This window comes from Amia ocellicauda, chromosome 4, assembly GCF_036373705.1.
Source record: "Amia ocellicauda isolate fAmiCal2 chromosome 4, fAmiCal2.hap1, whole genome shotgun sequence".
NCBI lineage: Eukaryota > Metazoa > Chordata > Actinopteri > Amiiformes > Amiidae > Amia > Amia ocellicauda.
Window position 1 is genome coordinate 39,523,103 of NC_089853.1, and position 21,034 is coordinate 39,544,136.

The 21,034-nt window shown below is 49.1% G+C and overlaps 1 protein-coding gene across 3 annotated transcripts in view; it reads right to left on the reverse strand.

Annotated features, from left to right (window-relative positions):
• Window positions 1-21,034, reverse strand: part of gnas (GNAS complex locus) — a 46,767-nt gene that overhangs the window by 3,503 nt on the left and 22,230 nt on the right. For all 3 annotated transcript variants that reach the window (XM_066702137.1, XM_066702136.1, XM_066702138.1), the window contains exons 2-8: window positions 16,327-16,399; window positions 12,915-12,969; window positions 12,613-12,732; window positions 6,371-6,468; window positions 615-669; window positions 299-372; window positions 77-135 (exon numbers count right to left, since the gene is read on the reverse strand). In XM_066702137.1, the coding sequence (XP_066558234.1) occupies window positions 77-135; window positions 299-372; window positions 615-669; window positions 6,371-6,468; window positions 12,613-12,732; window positions 12,915-12,969; window positions 16,327-16,399 (534 nt within the window). The remainder of the gene's footprint in view (window positions 1-76; window positions 136-298; window positions 373-614; window positions 670-6,370; window positions 6,469-12,612; window positions 12,733-12,914; window positions 12,970-16,326; window positions 16,400-21,034) is intronic.

Genomic DNA, 21,034 nt, shown 5'->3' on the forward strand with positions numbered 1-21,034 from the left:
CAGGCGCAGGTAAGGGTTACACTGAGCGGTACGAGAGACACACACAGACACACACACACAGGTGGGCTGCTCTCACCATTAAAACACTGTATCCACTTCCTGCGTTCATCTCGCTGCCCCCCCACGTCGAACATGCTGTAAAACAGGAGCAGTGTTACACAAAGAAAAATCCTGACACAGGCTTTGCACACCATCCTCTCACACACATACAGCTAACTTCTCTTCCACCGCTCATCACCAGCTTGTCAAGCTCAGACCACGAAGGACACTGGAGAGGACTGACAGGACTGGCACTCACTGGAAATTGACTTTGTCCACCTGGAACCGCGTCTCAAAGATCCCAGAGGTCAGGACTCGGCACCGCAACAGGTCCTGCAGAGGAGGGAGGGAGGGAGATGTACCACAATTTGTCAGAAGAACCATGTTTCCACAACTAGCAAAACAAGAAACCTGGCTACTGCCTGCTGGGTGTTTATCAAGTGAAAAATGTCTGTGAATGTGCTGTACATTTCTGTGTTATTTTTTATTTTAGAGTGAGAGAGAAGGACAGAACAAAGAGAGAGAATGAGTGATACCCTGGGTGGTAGGTCACGGCTGTGGACTCGGGCACTCACCTGGTCTGTAGGAGTGTAGTCATTCTGCTTCACAATGTCTATCTTGTCTAAAAAGCTGGTGAAAAAAAGAGAGAGAGAGAGACTCATTACCACTGGGTGGGCAGGTGGTAGCACTGTCTCCCCCTTGACTGAGGGAGAACACACGGAAGGGCACCCGCCCAGACAGAATCCCTCAGAGCCACTGCCCAGCACCCACACACTGCAACATCCGCTTCACAACACAAACCCTGGCTGAAGCACAAAACTAAACTTATGTATACATGTATGTATACATGTGCATGTGTGTAGATATATATATATATTATTGTAGGTTTTCTTTATTATCAGTTGAACTCCACAAGTCTGTCTATGAAAAATTACTCACGGGCAGCAAAAAACACATAATCCCAATGGTGCTGTGGCTCTACCACACCAGCTACTAAAAATTGCACTGTGTGTGCGTGTGCACGTGTGTGCACGTGTGTGCATGTGTGCATGTAGCTGAGGAGATGCAGTGAGTGGCAAAGTCTGTATTCAGTGTAACTTCGTTTAAAGCAGCAGACTCAACCCTGACATTTCTTGAAGCCAAACCCAATCAGACTGAGCGAACCGCTCGAGACTCTCCGGCCCCCGGCACAGCCTCACTGAAGGTCCAAGAGCAGAGCTTTCTATCAAATGCACTGTTCATTTTATTATTAATCATAATTTCAATATAAATGAACAATGCATATCACACACTGCAATTCCGCAACTAACAGCCAGAGGGGGCACTGCTCTGCCCCAGCACGGGCAGACGGGTGAAGAGAGAGAGCAAGAGGGAGAGAGAGTGCAGTCAGGCAGCTGCTGCTGAGGACTGCCTCTGCTCTCAGGGCTGCAGGCCGTCAGAGGGCCTAGGGATTTTACTTAAATGATTTCACTAACTTTAATATGAAAAATAAAAATCCAAAACAAACAAATTAATAATGAACTTTATTATTCTTTTGTTTTTACCCAGCTGTCCTGTGCTCTCCATGCTCTTCCATCAACAGGGTCATTATCACAGGGAGGTTGGCAGTCAGATATCATCTCTCCCCTGGCTGCGAGTGCAGGCTGCCCTGTCCCCCCACAGCCCTCAGCCCCGCAGTGAACACTGGCAGACAGTTTAGCCGCTGCTTCCCGACCGCATTAAGAGCTCAGAGCTGATAATGGCTTCGTTACGCATTCATCTCGTTAAGGTAACAGCATTAGGGATCAGTTGTGCGGGCAGGCGGGCCAGGATTAGGGGCCTACAGGAGCAGGAGGGAGGGAGGGAGGGTGGCAGCACACTGCCAGCAACAGGACCAAAGAGGGCAAAATGGGAGAAGATCCACTACAACACTGTACCATACTGCACTGCACTGTAGAGCTCTGTACTACACTGCAAAGTACAACTGAGTGGTCTGAGTGGACCCACACAACTCTGTTCCCATCAGCCTCTTCAGGCAGTTTCTAATCTGTTCTGGGGTCACCCCCCCCCGCCCCCCAAGGAACACAGAGCTTCAGAAACAGACCTGGCTGCATGCGCTTCAATGCAGGTCCCAGCCAGGCCCCTTACTGCAGCACTTTGCGATGAGAAAGGCGAGGAGGGGCGATGACCGGTGTTGGTTATGGCAGTAACCCCCACCCCATTTCTACCTTTTGCCCCACCCACCCCTCCCCCAATATAAAGCCTCCAACCAAGACACACTTATCTTTATTAAACAATGATTAAATTACTAATTAAATTATTAAAATCAATCTATAAGTAAAAGCACATACTAGGGAGAGAAAGGGAAGGGCTCCTGCTGCCCTTTGGCCCGCTGTGAGAGCAGACACACAGACAGCTCTGGGTGGTTGACAAGGGAGAGAGGGGTGGGGGGAGGGGGGCATCAGTCATTAACAGCCCTGCACTGGATCCCTGCAGCTCAAGGGATACGCCCTATACATACACGCACGCACTCTCTCCCTCGCTCTCTCTCTCTCTGTGCCCTCCCCTCCCCTCCTCCACCTCTCCAGAACTCGCTCTGACAGGAGAGATAGCGCGGGGCCGCTCGGCGCAGTCTGACAGTACAGGCAGGCTCCAAAAATAGCTCCCAGGCGCGCGGGCCTCCAGCACAGTTGCTATGGCGACGGAACCACAGGTTGCTATAAATAGACTATCAGCTCAAAATCTTGTGTGTGTCTGGAGAGAGGCCAGCCCAGAGAGAGAGGGAGAGAAAGAGAAAGAGAGAAAGCAGGCTAGCCCAGCCTAAGCGAGAGAGAAGGGAGAGGCCAGCCCAGCCTAGCAAACAGCAAAGCACAAGGAGAGAGAGAGAGAGAGAGAGAGAGAGAGAAGGGGGTGGGGTAGAGGGGGGCCAGCACAGCACAATAAACAGTGAGAGACAGAGGGAGGGAGATGCCAGCAGAACAGGGTGGGTAGAGAGAGAGAGAGAGAGAGAGGTGCGAATAGATATGGCTACACAGCACACTCACTCCAGCATATATACACACCACGCACAGACACGAGAGACAGAGAGGGATGTTGGTGTAGAGACACACAGACTAATGTCTAAGAACTGCACCGACACAGTCAGGGAGAGAGCGCTGGGGTTCACAATCCTGAGCTGGGGCACAGACACACACACACACACACACACAATGTCTCGGTCTCTCTCACACACTCAGTGGAACACTGAAGGAAGCAGGAAGGTTTCCCTGACAGAACTACTCCTTTCAATGAGTCGACCCCCCTGCCCCTCCTCTTCCTCCTCTTCTTCCACCACCACGACTTCTGTTGTCTATGGGTTTTGTTTTCAACACCGACTGCCCCACTGAAATCCCAGTCCTTGCTCCTCTCCCCCCTCCTTCTCTCCCTCTCCCTCTGTGTGCTGGTGATGACTCAGTGACTCAGATCCAGCCATTTTCTGTCACTGCAGAGACGCTGCCGCTCAGACAGTGAAAGCGAGAGAGAGGGAGCAAGACGTAGAGAGCGGAAAAGACCAAATTACCCCACACACAATAATAATAATAATAATGATAAATGTTATTAAGTTGATCAAAGGCTTTTACCTCGAGTGATTTACAGGGAGAGGTGGGTGAATTATGACAATTTTAGTCCCGTTTCCATCTTAAAACACCCAAGATAATACTCGTGCAGCATGAGAGACCATGTAACCCTAAAACCAAACCTTACAGGACATGGTCAGGCCAGCACTAGACCTGTACATCCACACCAGGGCTACAACAGGACCCATATATTAACAGAAGCCCTCAACTCAGGGCGTGTAAGAACACCCCAAATCCCACAAGGTAAAATTAGCCAACACATTACCAGAACCTGCCAGAAACAAATTACACGGCAGCAAACCTGAACGCAATGCACAGACCAGTAGTGCATTTAGGCCTCATCCCAAACCCTGACGAGGGGGTGCACGACGGTCACGCCAAGAAAAATCAGTCTCTAAAAAAACAGATGTACCCTGTTCACAACCTGCCACAATAGACCATCACAGTGTCCACACTCTACGACCCTGTCCTCAGAGCCTAACCTCGACCTTAGCACCCTCTTAGCCCCGCTAACCTTGGCAGCCCCTTTCAGCGCAGCACACAGCAGACCACACAGAGAACATCCCTGCCACACCCCATGGAAATACACACACACTAGCGTGGGTGTACTGTATTGTATTATAGTTTGTGTGTGTGTGTGTGTGAGAGAGAGAGAGAAAACTCTACACTATTCTGCCTCTGTGTCAGTGCAGTGCAGTTCCCTGCCTCCCTCCCTCTCTCACAGCACAGTAGTGTTTTGTCATGGCTGTCCTTTACTGAAACGGGAGAGAGGGAAAGGGAGAGGGAAAAGATGGGGGAGGGGAGAGTATGTGTGTGTGTGTGTGAGAGAGTGAGTGTGTAGGGGGGGGGCAGGTCGCTCTCTCTGTCTAGAAAGGAAAGGGGCTTCTTTTCATTTGCTGGAGTAAATTAATCCCTTTGTAAACACGACCCCCTCCTGCCCTCCACCAATAGAAAATAACCCAGTAACATCTCTCTCCCTCCTGGAGTGACTGAGTGTCTTTCTGTCTCCCTCCCTCCCTCCCTCCCTCCCTCTCTCTCCCTCCCTCTTTCCTTCTGCAGCACAGCGTTGCTAAAAATAGGTCAGCACTCTTTCTGTCTCCCTCTCTCACTCTCAATTCAATTTCAATTTTTCAATTTAAGGTGCTTTATTGGCATGACAAACAAATTTGTATTGCCAAAGCAACTGAACATACATACATGTATGGAAAATAAATAAATATAATAAATCACAATACCTTATAATAAAGTACAGAAGAAATATAAATTATATTTTATACATTATATTTATAAATGTTTTGTTTTTCAAACAGAGAAATACAAGGACATACATTACAAATGAGTATTTACACTTCCTTTACAACTGGTGCTCATGTGTCACTGTGCCCCTCAGGCTGTGTCAGGTGGCGAAATATTGGGCAGCCAAGGGGGCTGTGTCCCTCCCCCAATAGGACTGACAGTTTTTCTTTTCAATTTCTTTTACATTTTTTCAAAGATTGGGTGGGCATTTATTATTTTATTATAGAATGTGTCCCTTATTTGGGCATATTTACTGCAGTGGAGGAGGAAGTGCATCTCTGTGTCCACCTCTCCTGTCTCGCAGTGACCACAGCGCCACTCCTCTCTGGACAGCACTGCCTGTGTCGCCCCGTCTCTATGGCCAGGCTGTGGTCACTGAGCTTGTACTTGGTCAGGATCCATCTCTGCCTCGTATCTCTGACAGTGAAGAGAGACTCTGCCAGGGTGTATTCTCCGTTTAGGGCCCGATAGCAATCCAGTTTACTTTAGAGTTTAGTTTCTTTGTTCCAATGTTCCAAATAGAAGGTTTTGGTTATCTTTATAATTTGGTTGACTCTGATTGGGGGCAGGTACACAGTGCTGACCTGAGGCTGGTCTCTGTTCGCAGTATTAGTGGGGGTCAGTGCCGTGAGCTTCAGGGCCAGCTGACTCAGGGGACTCTTTTCAGGGCTGGCCTCCCTCTTATTCTCAGTAACTCACTCCCTCTCTCCTCTCCCACAGTCCCACAGATTGGGAATTCCATCTGCCATCACCCTCCCCCTCCCCCTCCCCCTCCCTCTCTCTGTCCTCTCATCCATCCATCCACCTCTCCCAGCACCTGTGTGTTTGTGCTGCGTCTGCCTCAGTCAGTGCATCCATAAGTCTCTCTCTCCCCATTCAATTCAAAAAAGCTTTATTGGCATGACTAACTGACATCTGAGTTGCAATAGCACTGACAGTGTTCAGGAACAGGGCAGTGGGAGCAATAAACTCTCTCCCTTTCTCTGTGTATATGGGCTGTCTGTCAAGATGCTTTCCTCCAATAACACAAAGGAGAAATTCTGGTAAAGCACTCTTGAGTTAGAGATGGGAAAAGGGTAAAGGACAGAGAGGGAGAAGTAATACAGAACATGATGGTAATCAGGACAGAGCGCGAGAAATTGAAGTGCCCAGAGCCGGCCGACTATCAGAGTGCACAGCCCAGTCACACCACCAGCGACAACAGTCTCTCACACAGCCTGTACGCAATATATAAAATCCCAAAGAAACAAACTGCACGGGCCAGTTACAAAAAACAACAAAGTGTCAGCATAGAGAAACCCCACCGACCACAAAAGCAAGCAAATGTCTGCTTAGATAGATATTGATATATAACTGTGTTGTATCACATTTTCACACTGTGTCAGTATTTCAGAGCTGTATTAGCATGTCCAAGCAGTGCGTCAGGAGTGTGTACTCACTACTGTGCGCAGTCGATCAGCTGATACTCGTTAGATCTCTCGTAGCACGCCTTCACACCCTCGTCCTGCCACAGCACGTTCGTGTGCTCGTAGAACTCCTGTCAGAGAGAGGGAGGGAGGAGAGAGAGGGTTAGCCTATGAAGCAGGGTTACACCAATTACCTTTTGACTCATCGTGTGACAACACAGCCTCCGTGAGACTGTGGCTGCATGCACACTAGTTCACACAGACACTACTCGGAGCCCCCACTCCCATCTGCACTGAAGACTCGTGAGACTTTCGCCTTGTGAGGCAGCTAAAGGAACTCTGAAACAGAATGGGAAGATACGTGTCTGCCATCACCACAAACATGGAGCCCTGCTGGCACAACTGACCAAGTGCCCAGTGTGTGTATAGTTGGGGGGGCTGGGGTAGCTGTAGATTGCAATGCCCAACTCCCCCTACTAAATGGACCTTGGTTAACCCCCCCACCCCCTCCATATACTTCCTCCCTCCTCTGCTGTCCCAGGAAACACACATCTGCCCCCCCTTCTTTCTCTCCGCAACAGAGACTTCATTGATGATCAGTCACATGCATATACAGCAGTGAGGAAGGGAGCAAGAGAGAGAGGGAGTGAGTAAGAGAGGGTGAGAGAGAGACTTAGACAGCCAGATCTTATTCCATTAGTGAGGCCGGCCCACAATCCACTGGGCTGTGGCTGAATGGCACATTGTTCCTTCAGCTCACTGGCTCTCTCCTCATCTTGGTATTTTTATTGTTATACATTTTCCTTAAAAAAAATAATTTTAAAAAAATAAGAGGTTTAACAGAAAAAACGAATTTGAAAAAAACAGAGGGGGCGGGGGGCTGGCAAAATAAAAGTTATTGATTTGAGTTACTGTAAATTGCAGTAAAGTTTTCATAATGGAAAACTACAGCTTACTGCAGCACAAAACATTGATCTGCCTGACACACCGCACAATCAGGCCTTGCTTACAGACCCACACCAGATTTGGGGCCAAGCTCCTGTTGCTCAGTTCCAATCCCAACTGCAGTTCCTGCTCAGTGATTCCCATCCCGCTTCCCGTAACTCTGGAGATCTTTCCACTGTCCGTTCAGATAATTCCAAATTCCAGAACTGAAACAGAACCGGCCTGGAACCGGAACCAACCTGGAAGCTATCAACCAGGTTCACACAACATATGGCAGAACCCTGTAAGACGGCACGCCCTGAGGACTGCCAGACGAGCAGCTCTGAGGCAGCTCCCCTCCTCACTGGGCCCCAGCACTGGCCAACCCAGTGCCAGCAGCACATTGGCACGAGCAGAACCCTGTACACTGAAGCAGCGCAGGGCTGGAGAACCCGGGATAAATCCCATCAGAGTGTCTTTCGGGACTGCGCACACCTGTCTACCTCTAGTTACCCCATTCGCCCATAGAAATTACACACGGATACAGATATACAAGTGCATGTGGACCCAGAGACAGAGGATGTAAAAGATAAGTACATAAATGGACACAAACAAAGAACAAAGTGCAGGAAATGGATAAATAAAATACAAATAACAAAGAAAGTGTTTTTTGCTGGTTATAAAACCCACAATTCCACATTTTTCTGCCGTTTCCAACCCACAGATGCATGCCAAGCTGCTGGCCTCGTGTTCCAGAGGATGGGGGGGGGGGGGGGGGGGATGTAACAGAGCAACCGTCTGAGTCCTGGATCCCCATAGTGACATGGGAGGGGGTGGTGGCAGAGAGCCGATTCAGTTAGACAAGGCAAGGGAGAGGACCAGGGAGGTGAGAGGATGGGGGACAAGGGAGACAGGGGGAGGAGGCCCCACAATGAGCCCTCGGCCCCAGACTATGCTTTAGTTTAGTAACTTTTCCTCCAACCTCAGGGGGAGCGAGTCTGCCCTCGGACCCGGACTGCTGCGAGGAATGAGACCGTTCGTAAGGACTGTGGCTCACACCACCCCCTCCTCCCCCAGTCCGCAGCTGAATTCAAGTGCAAAAGAATAACACGACCTTCACCAAGACACAATGGCAGAGTCTCGATGGGTGTAAAGAGACAAAGACCCACAGCCACAATCCACGTAGCCATGCCCAGCCCAACACAGCCTGGCACAGCCCAGCACAACACAACACAGTCAGACAACATAAAACAGCCCAACACAGCCAAGCCCAGCTCACACAAAACACAACACAGCACAGCCACGCACAACATAATACAGCACAGCACAGCCTGACCAGAAATGTGTTTATTTGACTTCAACCACCTCCTCTCACTCTCTCTCCTCCATCAGAGTTCTCTCTCTCGTCTCCCTTCTCCATTTCTTCCCACTCCTACCCCCTTCTTCCTCCTTCCTCACAGCACCCCCCCCCCCCTCCCGGGGTGTGCACGCTATGCTGGTGGCGATAGAGGCAAGCACTGAACCAGTTAGACCGGTTGGTGCAGGATGGGCTGTGGGGATGACGACAACTGATCGACCCACTGCAGAAAACTTCCCGTTACCAGTCTACTACACCCACGCCATGGCCAGAACACACACAGCACACAGACAACACACTGTACTGCACTGTGACACGCCGACACAACCCACTGTACTGCACTGTGAGAAGCAGACACAACCCACTGTACTGCACTGTGAGAAGCAGACACAGCACATTGCCCGTCACTGAGACACGCAGAAACAACCCACTATACTGCACTGTGACAACCCACTGTATTGCACAGTGACACGCAGACACAGCACACTGCCCGGCACTGGGACATGCAGGCACAGCACACTGCCCGGCACTGGGACATGCAGGCACAGCACACTGCCCGGCACTGGGACATGCAGGCACAGCACACTGCCCGGCACTGGGACATGCAGGCACAGCACACTGCCCGGCACTGGGACACGCAGGCACAACCCACTGCCCAGCACTGGGACACGCAGACACGGCACACTGCACAGCACTGGGACACGCAGACACGGCACACTGCACAGCACTGGGACACGCAGACATAGCACACTGCCCGTCACTGAGACACGCAGAAACAACCCACTATACTGCACTGTGACAACCCACTGTATTGCACAGTGACACGCAGACACAGCACACTGCCCGGCACTGGGACATGCAGGCACAGCACACTGCCCGGCACTGGGACATGCAGGCACAGCACACTGCCCGGCACTGGGACACGCAGGCACAACCCACTGCCCAGCACTGGGACACGCAGACACGGCACACTGCACAGCACTGGGACACGCAGACATAGCACACTGCCCGTCACTGAGACACGCAGAAACAACCCACTATACTGCACTGTGACAACCCACTGTATTGCACAGTGACACGCAGACACAGCACACTGCCCGGCACTGGGACACGCAGACAAAACCCACTGCCTGGCACTGGGACACGCAGACAAAACCCACTGCCCGGCACTGGGACACGCAGACAAAACCCACTGCCCGGCACTGGGACATGCAGACCCACTGTACCACACTGCACCCTCACCCTGTTCTGATGCAATGTGAAATTTTATAGTATCCTGAATAGTACTTACACTTTATATGTCTGTTTTAACCCAAGTTTAATATTTAGTGTAATATTGTGTCTGGAGATGTGCAGATGTGCTCAAAATGGGGCAGTAAGCGACAGGGAATAGCCAGTGCCTGGCGAAACACAGCCCGCCCACACGATACAAGCCATTGTCACTCACCATGGAAAAGCATACAATGCACGGACTGAAAAACTAACCCTTTATAAAGATACACAAATGATAAAGCTTAGCAAATTAAAACATACATGCATGCATACAGTGCATCTGGAAAGTATTCACAGCGCTTCACTTTTTCCACATTTTGTTATATTACAGCCTTATTCCAAAATGGATTAAATTCATTATTTTCCTCAAAATTCTACAAACAATACCCCATAATGACAACGTGAAAGAAGTTTGTTTGAAATCTTTGCAAATTTATTAAAAAATAAATAAAAAAAAAGCACATGTACATAAGTATTCACAGGCTTTGCTCAATACTTTGTTGAAACACCTTTGGCACCAATTACAGACTCAAGTCTTGTTGAGGATGATGCTACAAGCTTGGCACACCTAGTTTTGGGCAGTTTCTCCCATTCTTCTTTGCAGGACCTCTCAAGCTCCATCAGGTTGGACGGGGAGCGTAGGTGCACAGCCATTTTCAGATCTCTCCAGAGATGTTCAATCGGGTTCAAGTCTGGGCCACTCAAGGACATTCACAGAGTTGTCCTGTAGCCACTCCTTTGTTATCTTGGTTGTGTGCTTAGGGTCGTTGTCCTGTTGGAAGATGAACCTTCGCCCCAGTCTGAGGTCCAGAGCGCTCTGGAGCAGGTTTTCATCAAGGATGTCTCTGTACATTGCTGCATTCATCTTTCCCTCGATCCTGACTAGTCCCTGCCACTGAGAAACCTAACCACAGCATGATGCTGCCACCACCATGCTTCACTGGGTTCCTCCAGACATGACGCTTGCCATTCAGGCCAAAGAGTTCAATCTGTTTCATCAGACCAGAGAATCCTTCAGGTGCCTTTTGGCAAACTCCAGGCGGGCTGTCATGTGCCTTTTACTGAGGAGTGGCTTCCGTCTGGCCACTCTACCATACAGGCCTGATTGGTGGAGTGCTGCAGAGATGGTTGTTCTTCTGGAAGGTTCTCCTCTCTCCACAGAGACATGCTGGACCATTGGGTTCTTGGTCACCTCCCTGACTAAGGCCCTTCTCCCCCGATCGCTCAGTTTGGCCGGCGGCCAGCTCTAGGAAGAGTCCTGGTGGTTCCAAACTTCTTCATTTACGGGTGATGGAGGCCACTGTGCTCATTGGGACCTTCAATGCTGCAGAATTTTTTCTGCACCCTTCCCAGATCTGTGCCTCGATACAATCCTGTCTCGGAGATCTACAGACAATTCCTTGGACTTCATGGCTTGGTTTGTGCTCTGACATGCACTATTAACTGTGGGACCTTATATAGACAGGTGTGTGCCTTTCCAAATCATGTCCAATCCACTGAATTTACCACAGGTGGACTCCAATCAAGTTGTAGAAACATCTCAAGGATGATCATTGGAAACAGGATGCACCTGAGATCAATTTTGAGTGTCATGGTAAAGGCTGTGAATACTTACGTACATGTGCTTTTTTTGTTTTTTATTTTTATTTGCAAAGATTTCAAACAAACTTCTTTCACGTTGTCATTACGGGGTTTTGTTTGTAGAATTTTGAGGGAAATCATTTAATAAATTTTGGAATAAGGCTGTAACATAACAAAATGTGGAAAAAGTGAAGCGCTGTGAATACTTGCCGGATGCACTGTAAATTGAAAAATATCAAAAACATCACAAGGTTGCCAGAGACAGCGCAGAGCACAGGTTATATGAGGTCAGAGATCTTCCTCTTTGCTGGCTGTGCCTGTGGTCCCACCTTGCTGAGGCGGCCCCATTTCCCCCCCACTTGGCTATGACATTCGCACACCTAAAGCTCGTGTCAGAGTCTCACTGCAGGTCACAGGGGGCTAGGCGGGTGTCCGGTCAATCAACCTAATTACTCAATTCAATTACTCAACCTAATCAATTCAACACCTCTCCTATCCCGGGTCTAATGCAGACTAGGACTTAAAAGACATCTGTATATAAAGAGTATTCACACACACACACATTATATATATATATATATATATATATATATATGTATATGTATACCTGTAGCTCTTGCACACTACTGGTGTATCATGACAGAGCTTGGTGTCACAGTCTGTCTTGCTGTGCAGGGGGCTGGGGATAGGACGGGGGGCCCAGTGCAGGGCATTAGGGTCTATTAACTGTAATCAGCAGGAAGATGTTGTTTAATTAGGCAGGCCAGGTGAACTTGTGTTGCTGTCTGGGGAGTGTTAGACCTGCGCCAGGTGAGTCTCAGGAGGAGTGTGTAACCAGCTAACAAGGGCCCCAGTGGGAGTAGGAACGTTAATTAGTGCTAAAAGAAGGGGTGGGGGGGGCGGCTACAGCTATCAGGAGTGTAACATCCACAAAACACCAAGCCTGGGACACTAATAAGGATTGTTTTTCCCACCCCTTTACTTTTTTAATGTGTGTGTTTTTTTAAAGTGTGTGTGAGTGTCAGAGAGTGTGTGCACGCGTGTACAAGTGGGAGCAAGTGTACACACACGTGAGTGAGTGAGTGGGTGGGTGGGTGTGCCCGAGAGCGCAATTGTGCATGAGGGCCGAGGCGCAGCTCACCGGAGGAAACTCGAAGTCCTTCTGGTTGACGAGGTTCAGGACGTAATCGATTCGGAACTGGTTCTCCGGACCAGCCAGCTGAACGGGCGGAGCTAGAGTGCTCATCGCCGTCACGATCGTCTGCACAGGTAGAGAGAGAGAGAGAGAGAGAGAGTGTGTGTGTGTGTGTCAAACACACAGACCCACAGACTCTGCAGGGTGTTCTAGAACACTTATTCACCAGAAACTGATGATGTTACAGACAAGGGACACAGAAGGGGCAACAGAGAGAGATGAAGGCTGAGGCTCTGTACACCACTTACCTCTATAGCTTCTTTTATGTTATTTTTAATATCCTGAATTTTCAGTTTTTTCTCTCTGGTGGGAAAGAAGAAAAAAATAATAATTAATAGAAGATCCAAAAGGGAAAGAAATCATCAAATATTTTACAGATTACAGAAGTCCAACAGCAGGTGGACCAGGACTAGGAGGTGGGTCTTGGCTCTGCATGAACAGCCCTAAGAGAGAGAACACACTCCAGGAATGTCAGGAAAGAGAACAACACATGACAACACCCAGAAGAAGTTTTTAGATTGAAGACCAGTGCTACACACACCTAACAAATAGGATAACCAGGTTATACAGTCACCAGGGGAGGCCCGCGTGCGATTCTGGGTTTCGAGACCCTTCCTTTACAGGGCAAACCGCCCCCATGTTTGAGTGCCCTCTCTGAGACGCCTCGGAACCCTTCACTCTGACACCGTGCTGGCATACACTGGGTTTTTAATTTCTTTATTTTTTAAACATATTTTGCTTGTTGCTGTAGTTTGGTGTCACTACTTTCACTTCCCTCATATCATTAGGTTTTTCGGTTAACCCTGGCAACGCATCACACGGCACCTGTACTTGGGACAGTTCACACCCCTGGATTCTTCTCTAATAATAGTTTGAGAAGAGAGGTGGCTATTGAGGGTAAAATAAAGCAAAAGCATTAGAGATGGGAAAGAGAAGTATAGGGAAAATAGCGAGAGAAAAAATAAAGAAGCAGTGGGAGAGATTTACAGAGAGACACAAAGAAGAGGAAGAGAGAGAGAGAGAGACAGAGACATGAGGAAGAAAAAGAGCAAGAGGAGGAAGCAGGATGACAGGGATTGCATGTTCTGTGCTAGGTGCTCAGGTCTTTCCCCTGCCCTCAGCCCAGCAGTGTTCCAGTGTGAACCACATAGCCTGCTTGTGCTCCCCAGAGTCACGGCACTGGGGCATCAGGTGGAACCGGAACTGCGGAAAGGCCACAATGGAACGCCTGCCGGCAGCCCTGGAATGGCAAGAATGCCTGTAATGCTAGGGGCGGGGCAGGGGCAGGTGCTAAACATGTCAGTGGTCAGCTTATTAGGGCAGAAGCAGGGCCCGGTTTATGTGAACACACAGAGAGAGGAGAGCCTGAAAGGAGAGGATCTGACCTAGAGAGCGAGAGAGGAAGAGAGAACGAGAGAGAGAGAGGATGGCCTGCAGCAGGGGCACAGAAGACACACCCTGCCACTGCTTATTGAGTTAGGAGCCCTGTTGAGAAGTGCCTGTTTACATTTTCAACATTATAGTCATTAAAATCACATGCAACCAGAGGAAGCAGAGAGAGAGAGAGAGAGAGTGAGTGTGTGTGTGTGTGTGTGTGTGTGTGTGTGTGTGTGTGCGTGCGTGTGCGTGCACGCATGCTTGTGGGAGCGATTCGGAGAGAGTGCACCTCATTCTGTGTCCGTGTGCATGTTGTGTCGCTCAATCTGTGTGTATAAGAGAAAGAAGGCCCCTGTGTAGGAGTATCTGTGTTTGTGTGTATGTCAGTGTAAATGTGCAAACAAGTGTGCCATTGTGTGTGTATGTATAAGCGAGTGTGTTGTGCAGACAGTGCAGTGTGCCATCCTCCTCAGGTGAGCATCTCTCCAATGGGGGGGAGGGAGGGAAGCCCTGGCTGCAGCTTCCTGTGTCGTACCTGCGGCTGCGTGGGCGGGTGGGACTCTGTGGTTTGTGCAGCTATTCAAAATAAATTCTTGATGCCTGCATTGAAAAGGGTGTGTGTGTGCTTGCATGAGTGCGTGAGCCTTTCCACGACTTCGGAAACATTACGTGCACACGATATCTGTATGATGGGAAAGACAGTTGCTTTTTCTTGTTTTGTTTGTAGGTCTGTTTTACCACAGCACTGAAACAAAGTAATCCCAAGACTGCATGAACAAGAGACTCACTCGCTCTCACACATGTCCTCTCTTAAAGACACTTCCGCAATCAGGTTCACACTCTCCTCCTTCCCACCCCCCATATGCCATGTTCTCTCTGTCCCAGAACGCATCAACACGTTAGTCTGATTTCACTGGATGCAGAAGCCGTCCTGTTCACACACCCCCACACATCCATTATGTACACACATACTGCACACATAAAATAATAATAATAATGAGGAGGAGATTAACTTATGTATGATTTTACATATACTTTTTGCAAATACTTTCGCTTTCCATTAGGACCAAAACCTACAGCAGATTGAAAAGAATTAATCCCTCTCTCTCTCACCCTCTCTTCTCCCTCTCCCTTCCTGCATTTCTTCTCTCAATTTAACCCTCTCTTGCCTGTGTGTGGTCAGCCCTCCCATTGAAACCATGGACAGGGGCATACCCAAGACCACATGCACTGTACTACACTATTACATAACATTATACTATATTGCACTAATTCTAACTATTACACTACGCAGCACTACATCAGAAGACCGATCAAAGAATACAATCGGGTCCATACACTTCAGAATCCAGAGGAACGTAACCAGTTAGCTAGTGATCGGTCCAGAGAGATCCTACAGCAGGCCCCTCCCCCACGGGCCACGGTGTGGGGGCCCTGCCAGCTGGGTGTCCAGCTCCCAGCACCGAGGCAACACAGACCAGGGACTGCCCAGCAGCCTCTATGTACGGCATCAAAATAATACCAAAATAGGTGGACAACAGCAGGGGGTCATGGGAAACAGAGGCAGAACGTAGGTAGGAGGCTGTCTCTGCTAAGAAGGTAGGCCTGTCTTTCACAGCACAAAAATGTGCAAAACAGCTCTGGGGGGGTACATGTTCTATGCAGACAGTCCCCAATCCTCTTCACCCAGACAGTGCGTCAGTCAGACCGCTGGGCCTTCTGTGGCGCTGGTGGGGTGGGGGCTGTGTGCGGGCGGTAGTTTCTGAATGAGTGTGCGATGTACTCAGAGAACAGGAAGAGCGAGGGACAGTGTGGTTTCAGAGACTGCCTTCTTGAAAACACACTGCTTCTCTTCTCTTCTCTGTGGCGGCAATGCGCAGAATAACCCCCCAGCCCAGCCAACTGCAACCCCATCCTATCATCCTGACTGAGCTTAGGAAGTCAACAGTACACACACCAACACACAATCACACACTGTGCGCTACGGTATCTCCGGGAAAACATTGAGCATGGACCTGCAGAGACAGAGGTGAAGAGAGAAAGAGAGAGAGATGGACTATATGCAGGAGCCAAGCCTGTACAGAAACACGCATAGAAGAAAACAGCACCGCATTGGAGCCCACAACACTATGTCAAAACCAGGGGTTGGGAGAATTCAGGTTGTTGATATTTAACCCCTTATAGGTTCCTGGCCTGTGAGCCGACACAGCTTGACCGTACCCCACACAGAGGAACCTAATTCAGCCATGCAGTGTGGAGCCAAACCCAGACCCAGACACTTACTCTGCATTGAAGCCATTGACATGTAGGATCTTCATCTGCTTCACGATGGTGCTTTTCCCGGACTCACCAGCGCCTGCAGGAACACAACAGACAAGAAACCCTTGTAAAAACCACCAAACCAATTGGGCAGTAAAAGGGGCTCATTCGCGTAGTGCACACGCTGCAAGAGATGACCTCAACCGCTCGCTGAACATGGATCTGCACCTCCTGCCACGCCCCCATTACTGTGGCACAGAACCAGCCTCCCGACAACCCCTGCTGGCCTTCCCTGGTGTTCCTGGCCACCACTGTCCCCCAGCCCAGCTTTGTTGCAGCGAAAAGGCCTGTGTAGGACACACCAGCTCCCAGCTACTACAACACTTCCGGACCCATTTGATCATATCCTGTTAAATAAGAACGGTGCTGTTCTACACGTAGGCTGTGTGAAGACAGTTCCTCTATATTCCTCTGTAATATGAAGGAGGTTAACGCGTTTGAAAACATGCTAAACATGTCCTCATCTGCCTGTCTTGTTCGCCCCACACACACACACACCTCCTTAAGTCCGACTCTCTGGCGCCTGTTGATGATGTCATTGTGGCTCACGTGGTAAAGGAAAGAATAATAACTTGGCCATTTTATATAAAATAAATACATCTACAGACAATAAGCTTTTGGTTCATTGGACACCCCATCTCAGACTTTGACAACCTAATCAAAAAAGCAAAATAAGGCTTTGTTAAAATAATTTAAACTGGGCAGCAGTTTGCAGTAGTTCTCAGAGCTCTGGACTCCTGAGCGGGGGGTCGTGTGGTCAATCCCAGGTCTGGGACCCTGCTGTTGAGCAAGGCTTTGAGCAGGATACTGTACCTCAATTGCTCCAGGAAAATCCCAGCTGTAGAAATGGATACTTGTATGTAAACAATAAAGCACATGTATATTATCAATTGTAAGTCACAGTGGATAAGTGTGTCTGCAAAGAAATGTAATAAAAATAATAATAATAAAACAGGTCAGGAAATCAACCTGGGAAGTTCAGTATGCTGGGAACCATCCCACACGACAGCCACCCCCTCACCTCCCTCTCTCGTGATTTAGCACATGGGACCAAAACTGTGCTGCTCCAGGAGGGGGACAGCATCCTGCAGTTCTTTTACTACATTTTGTAAAATCTTTTTTTCCTCTCATCCAGCTCTCTTGAAAACCCCTGCCACACTCCGCAACAGAGCATAGCCAATCCAAGCGTTTCGGTCACCCAAGACAGATAACAAGCTCAACCGGGCAGTGACCGAGATCAGGTAGGGGTCATAAAGGATGCTAAAGACCCGGCAGTGTTCCAGGACCAGGACCGAGAACCTTCGCTTGAACTCCCTGTCGGGGAAGCATACACCCACCAGCTCACACCCCCTCGTTCAGAGCCAGTACCACAATGGGATTCTGAGACAGGAACGCCCCCCCCCGCCTGAGGTGGTACAGAGATGATGAGAACAATGATAATATGAAGGTAACGAATGCTTTCTGACCACCAGTTTGCATAAAACCCACAGGACACAGCACCACTCTTTTGAATACGGATGCATTAACTGACCTGTTAACAATGGTCGTTAACTAATTAGTTAAGTGAAGTAAAATATATATAATTTATACACTTACACAAACACACACACACACACACTGCAGCAGCAACAGGTAAGAAAAAGTGCAATCTGGTTGTGTTGGCGTGAGACCCTGTCTGTAGAGAGCTACACAAGGGGGGAAACACCTGCCTCACTGATTCACAGGACAAAAAATGTCACATACAGAACTTATTTTTGCAGTTCTAAACTTCAGCTGGAGACACTCCTACAGAAGCCCCTGTGCACGCAGCTCCAGTGAACAAACACGTAGAGGAATCTCGCACTGCTAATGTGAGTGAACCGCTCTCCCCAGCCTGGCATTGCTCTGTTCCTCCCAAATCAATTAGTGACCCTGGGGAGACGGGCAGTGGCTGCTACACCAGCACTCCGGAGAGACAGAGTGAGAGAGACATACACAGAGAAGGCCTGCCCGTCCCTGCCCTGCTGTCATAGTTGCAAGTTCACTGTCCAGTCAGGGAGCATGGTGCAAGGTGGCGGGGGGGGCAGTGAGGGGGTGCTACATCACAGCCTGCATTGAGATTACTTAATTGACAGCGTTATTTTGATTGATTGGGCTGCATAGCTGTACCCTAACCAGTGGGGCCCAATTCAATGAAGACGACTCATGCAGGAAAAAGACGAATCCACGGATGTCACAGAACCAGACCGGCTAGAAACCCAGGGGATGCAGGTCAGTGGGCTGTAGAGCGGTTTGGTTAAGTAATGAAGTGAAGAGGAAATGTGCAGCCCCCACTGTACGGACGCTCATTCTCCCTGCTGTTGCACAAGTGACCCTTTGTGAATTAACTGGCGTGGTCACAGTTACAATGCGCTTTGCTTACAGGGCTGGGCCGGGCCGCTGCAGTGGGCTTTGTAGGTCCTGTTCACTCAGCGCTACAGAGTCAGAACTACAACCAAGCTGGGTGACAGGAACTCCTAATCCTCATAAGGACTCCAATGAAGTCACTAAGACCAGAGGAGGAATGTGAACCCGAGGAGTGGGAGTGGCACAGGTTACATTTTCAGTACACCAGGTCAAGGCAGAGTGCAGGGAGATGAGCACTCGCTATAGAGTCCCACAAGTGTAGTCCCAAACCCAGAGACGCACAGGTCAGCCTGTCCATCATGGACCATCTGCGGTCCACCAAACAACTGGCTGCTACACTAAGCAAACCAGCAGGTAAGAGTTGCGTATTAGCAAATCTGATCTGAGCCCACAAGCCAGGCCTACTTGCTGCTGCACTCCCTCAGTCAGAGCCAGGCTTTTGCTTATTTGCTTGTTGATTGAAAGTTGGTGGTTGGTAGTAACAGACAGGAATCCTATGCAATGGATGGTAGGAAAACAGGGGTGTTACTGCTAAAGCCCAGAGTCACAGAATACAGTTTTGTAGTAATGAGTCCAGTGACTGTGGGCACGGGAACACAGTTCCAGGTGCCCTGGAGGAGGAGGCCTGTCCAGGAGCCTGCCAGGAACACCTGCTCAAGGTCCTCAGGTAGGCAGAGAGGAAGAGAGACACACCCAGGCTGGACAGAGAGAGGATAGGGAGATGGAAAGAGAGAAAGAGAACAGCCTCGGGTTCTCACACTCAGGGACTGAGGTTGACAGCACTTGGGCGAAAAGCAAGGAGGGAAGGCCTTAAGAAGATGACCCTGGCTTCTCACTGCACATGCTTGCTTCCCACCCCCCGGCTCCACACTTCCCACACCTGCTGGCTCCACATCGTACAGTTTAATCCCCCCACCCAAAAAAAGGATTTAATGATGAATGCCAAATCCTAAGGAGCCCTCCTATACCCCCAGAGACTGTGAGCACTCTGAAGGGCTTGCCTCTCTCCTGGGTGCCACTCACAATATCTACCCCAATGCTGCCACTGAGGGGTGCGTCTGTAAATCTGAAGGGGGGCCAAGTGGGTATAAACTAAACACCTGGTGGATAAACCTACAAAACAACAATTCACTCATTTTAAACAGAGGATGGCTATAGCATCTAATACATTTGTGAAATTCAACAACACAGCCTGTAAAACAGCCAGTTGCTTTTAGTTTGGATACTTGTTTGCTTTTGTTTCATTTGTCTCCTCCTGTATTGTGTGTTGTGGGGAACCCACTAGGTGTTGAAACACACCTGGGTTGAGCCAGGTCTGCTCCGAGTGGCCCTGGACATTAAAGGTCAAAGAGCATACCTTCTCCCCCACTCTGACCTTACACCTTCCTTCTCTTGTTGTTAGTCGGTTTGTTTTTCTAATCTATCGCTGGTGCAGACCCCAGCCTTGGCGCTGTGATGAAGGGCCACAGCACAGGGCCCTGCTCAGGTCCTGACTCTCAGGGCTTCAGGACCAGACACTGGGGTGCAGGTGGACAGACGCTTTAAAGAAACATTGCACAATCAGGCCCAGTAGACCGTCAGCACTGGAACCAGACATGCTAGCAGATTCACATTTGCTGATCAAAGCTGAGGGTTAATCTGCAGTTTCAACTACAAACTCCAGACCATCTAAATCCCACGATCAGAAACTGCCTGAAATGGTGCAGACGAACTGGTGTCTGATCCAGGAAACTGAATAAGAGCAATAGCGACAAAGACATCCAAACCTAACCAGAATGGACTACCTTTAGTACCTGGGACTATAACCACATCCACAAATTACTGTTGCTCTCAAAATATATATATACTGTAACTCAAAAATATGATGCATCTTCGGGAACTTCGGTACAGGCGACACGTTCACATTTTCCTGGCAAAGAGAGGGATCGGATCCGGACCAACAGGCCCCGACCGTACGACGAGCATCCCATATAGGCTCGGTTTGCAGAACGCTAATTTCAAGACAAATCCACATTATAAACCCCCAGAACACCCCCCAGCCTGCTGCGGTACATCAGCACCGATCTCAATCACAGCCTTTCATCCGGGGCCACACTTTAACCTACAGTACAATCAATAAGAATACATTATTGGACAATAACATATTACTCACAATATTGTCCTCTATTTCTCCTTCGCCACACTCAGTTTAATCATGTTGGTATTGTTATTGTTATTAATAGTGTGATTATGGAAGCTTTATGCGGACTTTTCAGGTTCCGCTTCCTACATTTCCCACGATTTAATT